The sequence below is a fragment of the Leptodactylus fuscus genome, chromosome 11, assembly GCF_031893055.1.
Source record: "Leptodactylus fuscus isolate aLepFus1 chromosome 11, aLepFus1.hap2, whole genome shotgun sequence".
Lineage (NCBI taxonomy): Eukaryota > Metazoa > Chordata > Amphibia > Anura > Leptodactylidae > Leptodactylus > Leptodactylus fuscus.
Window position 1 is genome coordinate 5,682,231 of NC_134275.1, and position 18,255 is coordinate 5,700,485.

The 18,255-nt window shown below is 45.5% G+C and overlaps 1 protein-coding gene across 2 annotated transcripts in view; it reads left to right on the top strand.

Annotated features, from left to right (window-relative positions):
• Window positions 1–18,255, top strand: part of GPC3 (glypican 3) — a 225,485-nt gene that overhangs the window by 121,341 nt on the left and 85,889 nt on the right. For both annotated transcript variants that reach the window (XM_075259437.1, XM_075259438.1), the window contains exon 6: window positions 8,721–8,841. In XM_075259437.1, the coding sequence (XP_075115538.1) occupies window positions 8,721–8,841 (121 nt within the window). The remainder of the gene's footprint in view (window positions 1–8,720; window positions 8,842–18,255) is intronic.

Sequence of the window (18,255 nt, forward strand, 5' to 3'; positions counted from 1 at the left end):
GTTTAGGGATGTTTTCCATCTACTTTAATGTGCATTTAATCTTTGATTTTTCACATCATTTTAATAGAATTTAATCTCGCCCAGGCTAAGTCACTGGCCCTCCTTAAATCAAGGGGAGACGTCTCCTTAGGAGAGATTCAGCAGAATTAGAAAGTGTGTTCTGCATTTTTCGAGGTTACCTAGACATAGTCCAGACATGCTGACTTCTTACGGCGTGACCCCAATTACTGCATCGGTTCCCACTTAAAGGGACACTAACATGCCTAAAGCAAGGCTGTCACCTAGAAGGATCCCAATGTAACCCTTTCTCTGCCAGATAGTCTTCCTGGCACACGTTTCCTGGCACTTAGGCACACAGCACGTAGGTCCTGGGGTTGGAGGTTTTGAGGAATTCATCCCGATCCAAGAGGTGGGACCTGCACCTATCAGGCATCTTTGGTGCATCCTGTGGATATGCCAAAAATTTATTTCGCAGGAAAACCCAATGAGGTCCGCCAGTGTCCATATATAACCACTGTATCAGCAGTCCAACTCCCCATCGTTCAGAGGACCCAGTGCAGATGTGAACCTAGCATAAACCTAGCACCCAGTTTTTGGCACAGATTGCACCGGTGCACTTTCTATAGTACATCTGCCCCGTTTTCTTTAGCTGTAATTTGTATGTTCATTTTAGGTTCCTTTATAAGAATGTATTTTGCACGCGGACATCATGTCATGTAGCAGGTGGTTGGGACAGACGGATGCATAGTTGGGCTTCAGATTAATGGCAAGAGCGTGTCAAGGAAATGTGACCTGCCCCATGACAGGGTGGAATCTACTGGGCTGGAACCACCTGTCAGGGTTAATAGAGCGGCGAGTACTGAGGCGGTGCGAGTGCCAGCAGGACGTGATAGCTCATTTGAGGAATTAGATGTCTATAAAGCTAAATTATGAATCTATTTAACCCCTGCATTTTAATTACACTCCTATATATGGAGCACGCATCTGTTCTGGAGGCCGTAAGCTTCAGGACCATAGAGATCCTATAGTGCCGGCTCCCAAACTGAATGCAGTTGCACAGGACACTACACAACCTATAGTAGGGATTTCAGGGGTTCAGGCAGGACTATGAAGTCCCCTGAAACAATCCTGTAGGAGAACAATTGTTCTGCAAGACTTTACTTGTGCAACTTGAAGAATACTTTATATTAAACACAATATCTCATTTTGAGTGGTTAAAGGGATTGTCCTGCTCCTTGACATTCTTAAGAAAATCTCAGAATCCTGTGCAATAGTAAACTCTGTACTTGTCCCCCCTGTGCTGCTGCTTCCCTGGGCTTGCACCCTCTTTAGTTGGACTTGCACTCCCATTCATTTGCACAGGCCTATTTATTTGGAACAGAGAACCCATTTAAGGTGAGTGTTCTCCGAAATGAATATTCGGTTTGTGCTGATGCAATTTGCATTCATTTTGAATGAGAAGAGGCCATACTACATAAAGTATATGTAGAGTATATAGCACAAAAATAATTTACTTAGATAGTAGCTGCCTCCATCTATCACACGTGAGAGCCTCATTGTATACATTGCACTATATGGATAGCAAATGGTTAAATAGCCGTTCAGACTGGTTGGTGCCTGACAAGGGCATTCCTAATGGGAACTTACATCTGTAGTCTGACGGAAACATGGCACATGGCAGGCAGCATGCTGCCCTAGATGAAGCTGGCCTGTGAAATATGGAGTCAGTGGGCGATTGTGATCTATAACTCTATCTCCAGCAGTGCTGAGCGTGGCTGAAGGACTCGCACATGAAAGCGGCGGTGACACCGAGCGTGCTCTCTCCAATTTGAAACATGACATTTCTAAGTATTCGGAATAGTCAGGGAGCGGGTGCAGCATTTAGTATACCGTCCACGTCAATACATTCCTGCATGCCTTAGGTAAACAAATGCATTGCTTTCTAATTGGCACCGGGGCCGGAATAGTCACTTTGATCTCGGAATGAAAATCTAGTTTAAGGATCAGACTCCGGAGCTGCAAATAAACCAGTGATAATAAATGTGGATCCTTTTATTAATAGCCCGTTTGTTTTATTCCCGTTGGATCCGATGCATGTTTTATACGTTAGAATGAATCCGTATCATCACTTGTGCTATGTTCTCTGCCAAGGGAGGGGACATGGAAGCCAGACTTATGGCAATCTCAAAATTCCCATACATGGAAAAGAATTCCAGGATCCTGCTATGGCCTTTCAGCCATCAAGCAAATGATTCAGCTCGGTGTCCTTTGTGGCCCTCTAGACACGCTCGGCATCTCCGTACATTTGTACATAGTGTTTGGCCAAGATGCAAAACACAAGAGGGGATGTAAAGATTAAATTCTGCATTCAGTATGTGCTATGTATACATTACGGGAAATTATAGGCGTTGCATTGCATTTGACATTCACTTCCTAATCTGAGCCTGTAAAGGTTCCTGGGTTTAAGGGGCCAAGCTTATGCTAAAAGGAGGACGGCTGTACAATTCACTCATGGAAGTATATTGCAGGACGTGAAACTTGCCAAGGCGCAGAGGTGATTTTTTGAGTCTGGGGGTAGCAGCTGTAACATATTATGTCTATATATATCAGGGTGGCTGCTATTTGACTCTATGATTGAATTGGAATGACTGGAATAAAGTCAGTATTGCCAAGGGCCCTCCAATAAAATTCATTCTAGGGGCCCGCTATATAGCTACATGCTGTATATATGCCCTTGCCCCTGATTGTTTCTGTCCTGGGGTCCTGTTCATGGTCTATCTGGCTCTTGCCTTGAACTTGGGCCCCTTTTTCTTTTACGAGCCAGGGATAGGCACCCACATAGATGATTGGGAGATGATTGAGAAGATGGGTCCATGTTGGAAGGATCCTGATTGGTTTTACTCTGCACCTAAATGTCTTCTCATACCCAACGTATCTATAGATATAAAAATAAATTGGGTAATTTCTTAAGTAATTTACCCACTGGGTACATATCAATTGACACAGATGCATAGGAGGGTTGGAATGAAGCACGATGAGCGTTCTGTGCCATGTCAGGGTAAGCAAGGGGCCCACCTGGGTCAGGGGCCCACTGGGGGGGGGGATACCTGCTCACCTATGGGCCGGTCTGAGCCCGAGCTATCTTATTGCTCCCTCCATTATTGGGGTTGTCTGACCAGGATTCCTTACTCACCTCTCCATTCCCCCCGCCGCTCCTGTACATACTTGGAATTGGGGTTTTGGAGAGTCAGTGGGACTCCACCTGCAGATTTTTGCTCTAGATGATTTTCTCAGCATCTTGACCTATCGTTTGGCGGATTCCACCTTCAACTCTAAGAGAAATGAATGTGAGATTTTTGAGGATTTTCGCACTTTTTACTGGCCCACTCTTCTCATTGGTTTAAGACCCTTGCCCTAGGTCTCTACGGAATATCTGGCAGTTTCATGAACAAAGTTTTCTTTATTTGAACCTTGTCACATTATTGCATACATCTTGATGGAGAGTCTGGTTTTAGATTTTCCTTAGGTTGTAAATCTCAGATCGCACAACACAAGTTGGTTCTTCTCCGTTTTAGAAGTTTGTTTTCTTCTGCAATGCCAAAGAACGGTGATCTCATGTTGAATCAGAAACTAAGTCGGGAGTCCACCATATGCTCTGGTAACTGCAGATCCAACTAGTAATCTTGGCCTATGTGGGTGAAAGAAAGAAAAACTCTACCCAACACATGGTAGATATTTGATGGTCCTTTGCACATGAAAGCGAGACGCACATGTGCACTGGAAGGTCATGGGCGTTTGTGTAGGATCTCATTATACATGCATGATCTGCAGGGACAAGCTTGATGATTTAAGCCCTGGATAATCAGAAAAGCATGCACAGATCTCCTGACGTTCTCCTTTAAGGTGCAGAATTTTTCCCTGTATTAGACAATATGGAAGGAAAGTGTGAAAGCTCCAATAACATGTTCCAGAGTCTCCTAACAAGTTGTTCTGATGATGTAGTTAACGAAAAGCAGAGCCATGGAGGAAGATTGCTCCTGGAGAATTGATATTGTAAGTGAGTAGAGAGAATGGGAAAGATTATATATCTACAGGCCATAGGATTAGCAGAGCGCTATTGGATTTGATTCACATTTTGGCACAGAATATTAGCCAAAACCTCTGTCAAATCTAAAACTTGTGACTAGGGTTGAGCCGATCTTGACTTTTTTCCAGGATCGATTTTGAAAACCGATTTCCGATCATTTTTCATTCAAACTCGATCTCGATCCCAATTCTGATTCCAATGCAAGTCAATGGGATTTTTTTACTCATCGGAGATCGGATTTTAAAAACAATCCTATTCACTATACAGCATGGAATCTAACAAGTGAACGCTTTAATTGTTAGAATCCACGCTGTGTAGTGATTTTTTATTAATCCTCTGGCTGCTTAGTCCCCCTGGTGTCCACTTACCTGCAGAGATGGCTGGTCTGGTGCCCGGTGTTCTCGTTCTTCTTTGCCTCGCTGCCACCTGCCTCCCAGGTTAGGAGAGTGTGGGCGGGTACTGGGAGGAGAGATGTCACGTCTCCCCGCCCTGTACCCACCCACGCTCTCCTAAGCCACAAGCCCCGCCTTCTTCCTAGCTCTTTAACACTAACCTGGGAGGCAGGGGCAGCGAGGCGAAGAAGAACGAGAACACCGGGCACCGGACCAGCCATCTCTGCAGGTAAGTAGCTACTAGAGATGTTAGCTAGTCTCCCATTAGAATGAATGCACACAGCCAGCGCGCAGGGGGTTAAGGCTGTGTACTGGCTGCTTCCATTCATTCCTACGGAACCGCAGTGGAGCCTTCACACTGAGTATACACTCCGCTCACAATGAGTGGAGCGTATACTCAGTGTGAAGGCTAACATTGTTAGCTTTTCCCACAATGCTTGGCCAGTAGCAAAGCATTGTGGGAAATAATCACCGATCTCGATCCCACCTAAAAACATCGTGTTCGGAATTCTGATGCGATTGTGAAATTTTCTCGATTGCCGATCGGAATCCGATCTTTTCCGAACACGATCGCTCAACTCTACTTGTGACCCACTACATGACCGAAGGAACATTCACTTACAAAGGGCGGGTTCACATCTGCGCCCAGTCTCCGCTTAAGCCAATCCGATGGGTTTTCCTCTTCTGTCCCGAGAAACTGTTCAGGGGAAGGAAACCCGACGCTCAGTTTTCAAACCCATTCACTTGAATGGGTTTGCAAAGTGACCACCCGTGTGCGTCTCCTGCCTGTCCGCGGCAAAACCAGTGTTTTTAGCCGGATACAGTCGAACATGTATGACTTTGTGTCCAGTTAAAAAAACGATTTCGCCGCGGACAGGCAGAAGACGCTCACGGACGGTCACTTTGCAAACCTATTCAAGCGAATGGGTTTGAAAACTGACTGATGGGTTTCCGTCCCCTGCCCAGTTTCTCGTGGCAGAAGACAGAAACTCGCTGCATTGGCTAAAGCGTAGACCGAGCGCAGATGTGAACCCGCCCTAATACACATTGGGGTGGATTTACAAATGAAAATGTGTCAAAATTTGTAAGTTTATCAATGGTTTCCAAAATTTTGTACAACTATTCCAACAAATTGGCATATTACAATTTGTACAAGGAGCAATTTTATTAAGACTGGCATATCGTACACCAGTTTGGTGCAGGAAATCAGAGATTTTTGAAGAAATTGCAGCCTTTTTGTAAATCTATTGGACTTTCTGGTGTCGAAATAGAAACCTTCAGCGGGTAGGAACCGGCATAGTTCAAGCTGCGGATTGGGACTTGTGGCGCCCATTTGGTGCAAGAGAGAACCTTCTTCCAAACTTGTCCATAAATATCATTCTTCTATTTCAGAAAACTGGTGCGGATTAAATGATAAACTTGTCCCATAGTTGGTGGTTTGTTATATTTGGGGTCGGCCACTAAGTGGATCATACAAGTTGTATCACTTAGCTCAAAAAAAGTCAAACAGTAACTTCATGTTCTTTAAGATTAACATGATATTCCTCCTCTTCCGGACTTCCGGGGTGCACACGACTATTCCACATTCCATATATTCCCACCAAACCATATGTTTTTTTCTGTTCTAGTAACTAGTAGTGTTGGCTTTCATCCCATTTGGAAGTTCACCAAAAATGCAGTTAAACCTCAACAAGTCTATGGGAAAACGTCAGTTTCTAATTTCTGAGCTATGCCGGAGACGTTGCCAAATCTTCCGCTAATCTTACAATAACATTGTATCTGCATCTGTCCAAATAACAATAATATACAACATTCTTTATGGTGGGAGATGTCAAGTCTAAGTTCGGATTGTTGCCCTTGCGGATATTTTTAGAATTTCTTACTGAAGTCGCTGTAGAAAATGTATCGATAATTGCAACTAAAATGTCCATTTCTGGTAACGGCGTAAGGTCTTGCTTACGTATATAAGGGAACTTGTCATGACTTCTGCGTGGTATCCTTCATGATAGTAGGCTTGTCATGACTGATGCCTTATATTAGGATTGACTGCCGTGTCATGTCAGACTTATATTACACTGGTCAGCTTTTCGGGATTGCTGCAGGTTGTAGTGCGTGTACAACCTCTGCATACCTACTGCTATCCTGTTGAACCTCAAATTGTAAAAAAATTCCCTTAGCATGGTAGGAAGGAAAAAAAAGGTTAATTCCAGCGGGTGGCTTTGGTATAACCTGTAGTCATAACTTAAAACCAGCTTGGAAAAATTCCTTCCAGGGTCCGCTAGATGGCAGTGTAAGAACATGGCCCCGCACGGCGTAAAGCACATTCATGAAGCCGGGGTGTGTTCATAACCTTCTAAGAAAGAACTCGAGGCATCTGAGAGATGTTGTGTGTTACACATAAAAGAGGAGCTCAGCACGCCTGTGTGAGGGAATTAAAGATGTGTAGACAATAAGTTATGGAGCCGGCTAGCTTACTTGGCACAGACGACCGGTATTGTAGGGCACGAGCCTTGCTTGGTTGCACAAGTTGTAGATAAAAAAACCAAAACAAATCATGTTATCATGAATGCTATGTGTAGTAGACCGAAACTGTGAGCCAAACGTGTGCACAAAAATACTACCAAGTAAATCTCAGAAGCTGTTGACCGGTATGGAGATTACTATTGGCGCTGTCCTGGACCACAATGGATATCCTCAATACCGCCATATTGTTAACCTCTACACCAGAGGAGTGTGATCATTAACCCCTAAGGTGCCTTAGAGTCATAGAGGTATTATCATTCATCCTATGTGGATTAGGTTTCCGTTCGGAAGTCTCCCCGAACTGAAACTCATACGCAGATGTGCACCGGACGGAACAAACCATGATGGTCAAAATCAAAGACTAAAATCAAACAGAAGCGGTAGAGAGAGGGAGAGGGAAGAAGAGGGGAAAAGAAAAAAAAAAAAAGGGGGAAGGAAAGAAGGGAGGGGCTTAGAACTCTAGCGCCCATGACCAACCCACTGTCCGCCAGGGAACCTCAACCAACCAGGTCTCTGTATGACTGGGCACCTGGAAAAGGAGCTAAGGCATCCAGGCGTCCATATAGGCTGCATGCGCGTCTTGAAGAGAAGCAATGAGATCCTCCATAGCCCTAATATCCACAAAGGGAAGGGGGGTTGGAAGATTTCCACAAAGTTGGTATACAGGTCCTGGCTGCATTGAGCAGGGTGTCTCAGGGAGGACGTACGGTAGGTACAAAGAGGAAAATCCGAGAGGTGGAGCAAAAAGAAGGCCGGGGTGGAAGGGAGAGGGGACTGAGAGACCTGACAAAGCACCCTATGCACCCCGTCCCAGAAGTCCCGCAGGCTTGCACAATCCCAAAAAACATGCAAAATGGTTCCCACCTCTGAGCCACAGCGCCAGCGGGACCCCATATAGTTGTGTATATATAAAATGGATATCTCTTTTTTTGCAACTGTGTCCACCTCTGCATCAGTCCACTAAATGTATAAATTGGTGCATGTACTTGTAGGACTGGATTATAGAAGAGAGGATTGCGCTACACCCTTGGATATTTTATTTCAGCTTTGACCTTGTTTGTACAAATATATGCAAAGAAGAAAAATTTGTCTCAGCCCGTATTACAAAAATGATAAATGTCTCTTACTGTTAATGCAGGAGTAGTAGGTGCTTGTAGTCATCCGGATGCCCGGGACGTCATGTCCGGCACAGACACAATAGAAGCAACAAATTGAAGTAGTCTCAGCACGCCGGATGATACGTTTTCTTAAAAAAATTTCCAAATTTTATTGTGGAGACATGCTCCAAGTTACTAAGGGGTTATATCCTCGAAACGCGTAGGCTTATTCGTCCTTCTGTCCCGTCTGCACAAGGACATATCCATCAACTGCTTTTCCAAGAACAATATATATATATTTTTAACTTGGAGCATGTCTCCACAATAAAATTTGGAAATTTTTTTAAGAAAACGTATCATCCGGCGTGCTGAGACTACTTCAATTTGTTGCTTGTTTGTACAAAGTTTATTTTGCAGATTTCTAAATAAAATGCATGAATTGTATCTATAAAGAGAAATGGTAAAGCAAACCAAATGCGACCCCCGTACTGCACCCTGTCTTTGGGACTCGTCATTACACAATTAGACCCGACGTCCCCCTATATCCTCTACAGCTTTCCGTATTTGATGGCACAGACCAGTCCTAACACCTTTGTAATCCATTGGTTTTCTAAATTACAGGTTCCAGCCCCATACAGCGAAAAATGGCTTCAAGGTTCAAACAAGCAACCAAGAAGGAAAGGCGAGGAGCGCCGAACCCGTCATCAACCAGATCATTGATAAATTGAATCACGTCAATCAGGTAGGTGAAAGACACGACGCATGTAAGGTAGCGCTATGAATGGAATATCAAAAACCTCAACTTCAGTATGGGCAACAAAAACCGCCAGAGATAGCCAATGGAGATAGCAGTGTAATGCATGCACAGGCGATGTACTATATCGGACAGGCGCGATCATACCGGGGTGATAAACAATCTAATTCTCATGATTGGTTGTGGTTAGGGAGCAAATGGGGATCAAAAACTACGACTCAACATATTCTGCATGGGAGCAATGACATTTCACTGGCACCGATGTAGTGGTCATGGAGGTGTAAATCCTCGACTCATGGCCCCATACACTGGAATGTGAAAATACACAATCCTATATATGGGGCCATAGAAATGAATGGGTCACTTTGCTAGGACAGGTAAACGTTACAGGATCTTCTAGTCTTGCAGTGTATTGAGGATCTTCATCGTCTTTGTGGTCTTAACCTGAGAACAAGACGCATCGGTATGGTCCCTATTATTCCTTCTGACCATAATACGTGATGAATCTTTCTCCTAGGTCTTGTGGCTGGCATGTTTTCTTGGTGGTTTGATGTGCTGGAGGAGAGGAACATGTTAATTAATTGTGACAGGTCCACTTTAATCAGTAAAGGTCAGGAATGTGGACTGGCAGCCTATCGCATTGTTCTGCAGGAAGGGGCCCGCACGGCAGACGTGTTATGGGAGTATGCCCAACACTGAGCTCCTCTATAGCACAACACAAGCCGAGCGCCATACTATAGGAACATAGATTATTGCTATTTGTGTACTTTGTTTTTTGTAAGTTTCCATTCTTAGCTTGTAATGTTATTTTGCACTGGCCCGCCTCCTTGTTATACTGTACATTGCTAGCAATACTACCTTTAGGGTGCACGATGACTTTTAGGCGGTAAAAGGTTGCAGTCATATAAATGCAATAAGTTGTATAATGTGCATAAGCTAATGCATTCGTGGTAGGAGAGAACATGTGGTTTAGATGCACTTAAAGGGACCTGTGACAGATCCCTTAAAGGGATTCTATCATTAGAATTCCTTTTTCAGATATCACGTCAGAATAGCCTTAAGAAAGACTATTCATCCCATATTCGGCTCTGCACCGCCGTTCCATTGATATACCGTTTTTTCCTGGTATGCAAATGAGTCTCCAGACAACACAGGGGGCGTCCCCTGTGCTACTTGAAGACTGTCCAGTGACGCCTCAATCTTCTACAGCCACACCTCTCTGCCGCGTCCTTTGTGCGGTCTTCTTCCAGCAAGCCTGTGTTTGGAATTCAAATTCTGCACATGCGCAGTCGGGTTTGCCATCAGGCTTCGGGCAGAGCCGACTGCGCATGTCTGCTCGGCCGTTTTACTGTGGCCACTTACACAAGCGTACTGTTCCTCTAAGCGACCACAGTAAAATGTCCAAACAGACATGCGCGGTCGGCTCTGCCTGATGGCAGAACTGACTGCGCATGCGCGGAATTTAGATTTCGAACGCAGGCTACACAGAGGGTGCAGCTGTAAAAATGGAGGCATCGCTGCAGAGTATTCAGGCAGCACAGGGGACTGAATACTAACTGAATGTTAGTGTGTCAATATTTTTATCAATATGCAAATTAGCTCTTGGGGCAATGAAGACATTTCTGTTGATCTCTTTTAGAGCAACAATAACACCCTTGTTGTTTCAAGTAGCTCATTTGCATATTGACAGAAACGGTGACCTCTCAGCAATGGAGGCACAGAGTCACAAGTGGGAACACCATTGAACCTATCAGTGAGCTGGATTCTGGTGGCAGACTCTCTTCAAGGAACAGACATCAGGTTTAGGATGCCCAAGATTGTAGAATCACAATTTTTTGGATGGTTCCGTTGCCTGCGCCATATTCCCGAATAGAACGACCACCTTAGAAATCCCTCTCTGTAGATATTGACATTTGCCATGTGCGCCCCATGAATCCGTCTATGGCCCCTCCCTACAGTTTATGCCAATCGCCTTGTTTTCTACCATTGCCTCCCGCTAACCACGCGCGGATACTGACAGCACCATGACTTTTAGGAGACACCTATTCTAAAATCAGGGTTTGTTTTAAAGTCGGTTTAGAAAACTGCGCTGGTTTGCTTTAAGTCGTGCCAATGTCATGTAATGAGTGCCGGCCGCTAGGACTGAGGGCCGGCTCATGCATATCTGAGCTCGCACAAAAACAATTACTTTGAAAGTCGAACTACAAACATTTCCTTCCTGTGAAACAGTAATAAATAGCCGGAGCAATTAAACTATTAAAACCACATGCTGCCGGAGCCGTCCCGGCCGTTACCAGCATTTCCTTTTGTGGCGTTGTACGTTAAATGGTATTTTGTAAATGATGTGTATTAGCAGGTATCTGGCAAATCTCATCTGCTCTGTGAGCCCTGCCGAGTCGAGTATTTAAAGCTTAACCTGTATTGTTCTTTTGTGAATTCGAGGTCAGCCATTGGTTGTGGTTAAGATGCTGTTCACACATACTCAGTCTAGACCATCTGTACAGTCAGTGCTTTTAAGGTGGGACTCTGTCCGGGCTGTAATGACTGCATGTTCATGTTTGTTGCAGGATCGTTCAGGGTGTTGAGTCCTTGTGGGATGACTCTCCTGACGTTCTGCGGGGGTGTGCCCACCAGTTTCCTCACACCCTTGCAGCCCCGGCTTCCCCTTCTTTCAGCGTCAAACTTTGACTATGGCTCCTCGTGTAGGCCTAGACTGATGCCAGGAACATGATAGACTGTCTGTTAAGGGGTTGTCCCGGATAAATAGAAAATCAATCCCTAAACTTAAACCCCTCCATGCGCCTGAATTCTAATTGACTTTAATTAAAGAAAAAAAATCTATATTCACCTACCTGGGACGGTCAAGCGACTGCCCCGGGTGCATTTTGTAATGATTCGGCGTCGTACCGTTTATGCATTTCCGGAAATGAAGAGTCACCAAAATTCCCCCACCCCTGTCCCTTACTTACTTACCCATCTTCATTCTTCTGTCCTGTGCAGTAGAGCTTTATTGTACAGTCACCTGCAAAAGCAAAGGGTGCATACCACGCATGTGCAAGAAATCCATAGAGGAGGATGCCGACAGGACCAGAAGCCAGGTAAGTATGATTGCGGGGGGTGCGTGAGGTAGGTAGATAGATAGGGCTAGTAGGTCACAAGATAGCTAGGGAAACAGGGAGGTGTGTGTGAGAGAGGGATGATGGGGTTTGAACCCTGTTGTACGGATGCCCCCAGGTTGTGCTCCTCAGACTAGGTGATGGATGTAGACTGTGGATAAAACAGGTAGGTGCATTATCCAAGGAGAGAGCTTAAAGTGACACCCCAGCATTTATATTCTTTTTTTTAAGCTATGCAAGGTAGTCCTAGAAGTAGAGTCAAAATCTGCTATTGCTGGAATGGTTACCAATGTCTATTACCTGTACCCATGTCTGTTACCTGTACCCATGTCTGTTACCTGTACCCATGTCTATTACCTGTGCCCATGTCTGTTACCTGTGCCCATGTCTGTTACCTGTACCCATGTCTGTTACCTGTGCCCATGTCTGTTACCTGTACCCATGTCTGTTACCTGTGCCCATGTCTATTACCTGTACCCATGTCTGTTACCTGTACCCATGTCTGTTACCTGTACCCATGTCTATTACCTGTGCCCATGTCTGTTACCTGTGCCCATGTCTGTTACCTGTACCCATGTCTGTTACCTGTGCCCATGTCTGTTACCTGTACCCATGTCTGTTACCTGTATCCATGTCTGTTACCTGTACCCATGTCTGTTACCTGTACCCATGTCTGTTACCTGTGCCCATGTCTGTTACCTGTGCCCATGTCTGTTACCTGTACCCATGTCTGTTACCTGTATCCATGTCTGTTACCTGTACCCATGTCTGTTACCTGTACCCATGTCTGTTACCTGTGCCCATGTCTGTTACCTGTACCCATGTCTGTTACCTGTATCCTTGTCTGTTACCTGTACCCATGTCTGTTACCTGTGCCCATGTCTGTTACCTGTACCCATGTCTGTTACCTGTACCCATGTCTGTTACCTGTACCCATGTCTGTTACCTGTACCCATGTCTGTTACCTGTGCCCATGTCTGTTACCTGTGCCCATGTCTGTTACCTGTGCCCATGTCTGTTACCTGTGCCCATGTCTGTTACCTGTGCCCATGTCTGTTACCTGTACCCATGTCTGTTACCTGTACCCATGTCTGTTACCTGTGCCCATGTCTGTTACCTGTACCCATGTCTGTTACCTGTACCCTTGTCTGTTACCTGTACCCATGTCTGTTACCTGTACCCATGTCTGTTACCTGTGCCCATGTCTGTTACCTGTACCCATGTCTGTTACCTGTACCCTTGTCTGTTACCTGTACCCATGTCTGTTACCTGTACCCATGTCTGTTACCTGTGCCCATGTCTGTTACCTGTACCCATGTCTGTTACCTGTGCCCATGTCTGTTACCTGTGCCGATGTCTGTTACCTGTACCCATGTCTGTTACCTGTACCCATGTCTGTTACCTGTACCCATGTCTGTTACCTGTGCCCATGTCTGTTACCTGTGCCCATGTCTGTTACCTGTGCCCATGTCTGTTACCTGTACCCATGTCTGTTACCTGTACCCATGTCTGTTACCTGTACCCATGTCTGTTACCTGTGCCCATGTCTGTTACCTGTGCCCATGTCTGTTACCTGTGCCCATGTCTGTTACCTGTGCCCATGTCTGTTTCTGGTTACTGAAGAGATAATACTAACAGGGACCTTTCAGGACTCTAAACTGTGAGGATGATGTCACCAAAGGTCCTGCAGGCTGCACCAACACTGATAGCACTGGGGAAGGTAATGGGGTCTATAGGGAGCTGGTTCTGTGAGTGGCAGAGAAGGAGGAGGGGGCATTTTCACAGAGCAGGTGGGGCAGTAGAACAAGGGGGTGCAATACAGCGCGGATCAAAATCTTTTTGGGGTCACATATTTAAAACGAATGTGAACGGACGCCAATGGAGCTCGCAACCAAATGTGTCACCTTGCCAGTTTTGATCTTCCTACTTCCATTGTGCTATGATTGGTATTGTGTTCCTATATGGAGGCAGGTTCCCTTTTGGCCTTGAAGAGGAGCAGAATTATTTGACTTCTCTTTTGTAAGGATTGCGGATTGTTCCGGCAGCTTCTTCTTTCCGCTCAAAATTAAACAAAGAGAAGAAAGGAAAAATAAAAACAAGCAATGTGAATCAACAAAAACCAGCGAGTCCTGTGTAAATAAACAGTGTGTTAATGGGAACAACACGTGGCCTTCACATTAGTCTTCACGTGGCCTTAGAACGAGGCACAAAGTAAGATGGAACGTCGTAGATAGACATGAGAAAACCAGATGCAGTACGGCAGGAGTCTGATAGACGTTCCTTCACCCTCAGGGGACTGGTTCAGGGGCCCCTGTACGGTCTACTGGGTTTGTTTGGCTCATTAAACATTGCTATTGTACGTTTCGAGCTGACCTATGGTGAAGCGTGGTATCTTACCTTTACTAGCGTCTTTCACCTTTCCCAATCATATCCAACGTCTGCCACCCCCGTGTTACAGAACATATTACAGTGATACACTTTATACCTTTATTATTTATGTCACCTTTGTAGATTTGGAGGAAACTAACTTAAAAGTCTTTTATATTAGTGACTCGGTGCACTGGGGGTGGACCTTCAGCTCCCTGGAGCACTTAGACCACTACCCTGTGCACTGGGCACTGATCTTCTCCCTGTTATGATCTCTTCCATCGTACAGCAAAATGAATGCACTCAGGATTGAAGGCCCGCCCCCAGAGCACCTAATGCACCAATGGCCTTTAAAGTTGTATTTCTACACATCTACAAAAATGACACAAATAAATTTTGCTTATTACAGTAATTGCAAAGAAGATTTCTAAAGCGAAACATAAAGGACCTTTTTCAACTATTGAGCGGATAATGGGATGCTACAGATACCAGATATTGGGTTGTTGCAGGTAACAGATATTGGGATGGTGCAGGTAACAGATATTGGGATGCTGCAGGTGACAGATATTGGGGCGCTGCAGGTAACAGATATAAAGAATGCTGCAGGTGACAGATATTGGGGCGCTGCAGGTAACAGATATTGGGATGGTGCATGTAACAGATATTGGGATGCTGCAGGTGACAGATATTGGGGCGCTGCAGGTAACAGATATTGGGATGGTGCAGGTAACAGATATTGGGATGCTGCAGATACCAGATAATGTGATGCTGCAGGTAACAGATATTGGGGCGCTGCAGGTAACAGATATTGGGGCGCTGCAGGTAACAGATATTGGGGCGCTGCAGGTAACAGATATTGGGGCGCTGCAGGTAACAGATATTGGGGCGCTGCAGGTAACAGATATTGGGGCGCTGCAGGTAACAGATATTGGGGCGCTGCAGGTAACAGATATTGGGATGGTGCAGGTAACAGATACTGGGATGCTACAGATGCCAGGTATTGGGATGGTGCAGGTAACAGATATTGGGATGCTACAGATAACAGATATTGGGATGCTGCAGGTTACAGATATTGGGATGCTGCAGGTTACAGATATTGGGATGCTGCAGGTAACAGATATTGGGATGGTGCAGGTAACAGATATTGGGATGCTGCAGGTTACAGATATTGGAATGCTGCAGGTAACAGATATTGGGATGGTGCAGGTAACAGATATTGGGATGGTGCAGGTAACAGATATTGGGATGGTGCATGTAACAGATATTGGGATGCTGCAGGTGACAGATATTGGGGCGCTGCAGGTAACAGATATAAGGAATGCTGCAGGTGACAGATATTGGGGCGCTGCAGGTAACAGATATTGGGATGGTGCATGTAACAGATATTGGGGCGCTGCAGGTAACAGATATTGGGATGGTGCAGGTAACAGATATTGGGATGGTGCAGGTAACAGATATTGGGATGGTGCAGGTAACAGATATTGGGATGCTGCAGATACCAGATAATGTGATGCTGCAGGTAACAGATATTGGGGCGCTGCAGGTAACAGATATTGGGGCGCTGCAGGTAACAGATATTGGGGCGCTGCAGGTAACAGATATTGGGGCGCTGCAGGTAACAGATATTGGGGCGCTGCAGGTAACAGATATTGGGGCGCTGCAGGTAACAGATATTGGGGCGCTGCAGGTAACAGATATTGGGGCGCTGCAGGTAACAGATATTGGGGCGCTGCAGGTAACAGATATTGGGGCGCTGCAGGTAACAGATATTGGGATGGTGCAGGTAACAGATATTGGGATGCTACAGATGCCAGGTATTGGGATGGTGCAGGTAACAGATATTGGGATGGTGCAGGTAACAGATATTGGGATGGTGCAGGTAACAGATATTGGGATGCTACAGATGCCAGGTATTGGGATGGTGCAGGTAACAGATATTGGGATGGTGCAGGTAACAGATATTGGGATGGTGCAGGTAACAGATATTGGGATGGTGCAGGTAACAGATATTGGGATGGTGCAGGTAACAGATATTGGGATGCTGCAGGTAACAGATATTGGGATGGTGCAGGTAACAGATATTGGGATGGTGCAGGTAACAGATATTGGGATGCTACAGATAACAGATATTGGGATGCTGCAGGTAACAGATTATGGGATGTTGCAGGTAACAGATATTGGGGCGCTGCAGGTAACAGATATTGGGATGTTGCAGGTAACAGATATTGGGATGCTGCAGGTGACAGATATTGGGGCGCTGCAGGTAACAGATATTGGGATGGTGCAGGTAACAGATATTGGGATGCTGCAGATAACAGATATTGAGGCGCTGCAGGTAACAGATATTGGGGCGCTGCAGGTAACAGATATTGGGGCGCTGCAGGTAACAGATATTGGGGCGCTGCAGGTAACAGATATTGGGGCGCTGCAGGTAACAGATATTGGGATGGTGCAGGTAACAGATATTGGGATGCTACAGATGCCAGGTATTGGGATGGTGCAGGTAACAGATATTGGGATGCTACAGATAACAGATATTGGGATGCTGCAGGTTACAGATATTGGGATGCTGCAGGTTACAGATATTGGGATGCTGCAGGTTACAGATATTGGGATGCTGCAGGTAACAGATATTGGGATGGTGCAGGTAACAGATATTGGGATGGTGCAGGTAACAGATATTGGGATGCTGCAGGTAACAGATATTGGGATGGTGCAGGTAACAGATATTGGGATGGTGCAGGTAACAGATATTGGGATGCTACAGATAACAGATATTGGGATGCTGCAGGTAACAGATTATGGGATGTTGCAGGTAACAGATATTGGGATGGTGCAGGTAACAGATATTGGGATGGTGCAGGTAACAGATATTGGGATGGTGCAGGTAACAGATATTGGGATGGTGCAGGTAACAGATATTGGGATGGTGCAGGTAACAGATATTGGGATGCTGCAGGTAACAGATATTGGGATGGTGCAGGTAACAGATATTGGGATGGTGCAGGTAACAGATATTGGGATGCTACAGATAACAGATATTGGGATGCTGCAGGTAACAGATTATGGGATGTTGCAGGTAACAGATATTGGGATGGTGCAGGTAACAGATATTGGGATGGTGCAGGTAACAGATATTGGGATGGTGCAGGTAACAGATATTGGGATGCTGCAGATACCAGATAATGTGATGCTGCAGGTAACAGATATTGGGGCGCTGCAGGTAACAGATATTGGGGCGCTGCAGGTAACAGATATTGGGGCGCTGCAGGTAACAGATATTGGGGCGCTGCAGGTAACAGATATTGGGATGGTGCAGGTAACAGATATTGGGGCGCTGCAGGTAACAGATATTGGGGCGCTGCAGGTAACAGATATTGGGGCGCTGCAGGTAACAGATATTGGGATGGTGCAGGTAACAGATATTGGGATGGTGCAGGTAACAGATATTGGGATGGTGCAGGTAACAGATATTGGGATGCTGCAGATACCAGATAATGTGATGCTGCAGGTAACAGATATTGGGATGCTGCAGGTAACAGATATTGGGATGGTGCAGGTAACAGATATTGGGATGGTGCAGGTAACAGATATTGGGATGCTACAGATAACAGATATTGGGATGCTGCAGGTAACAGATTATGGGATGTTGCAGGTAACAGATATTGGGATGGTGCAGGTAACAGATATTGGGATGGTGCAGGTAACAGATATTGGGATGGTGCAGGTAACAGATATTGGGATGCTGCAGATACCAGATAATGTGATGCTGCAGGTAACAGATATTGGGGCGCTGCAGGTAACAGATATTGGGGCGCTGCAGGTAACAGATATTGGGGCGCTGCAGGTAACAGATATTGGGGCGCTGCAGGTAACAGATATTGGGGCGCTGCAGGTAACAGATATTGGGATGGTGCAG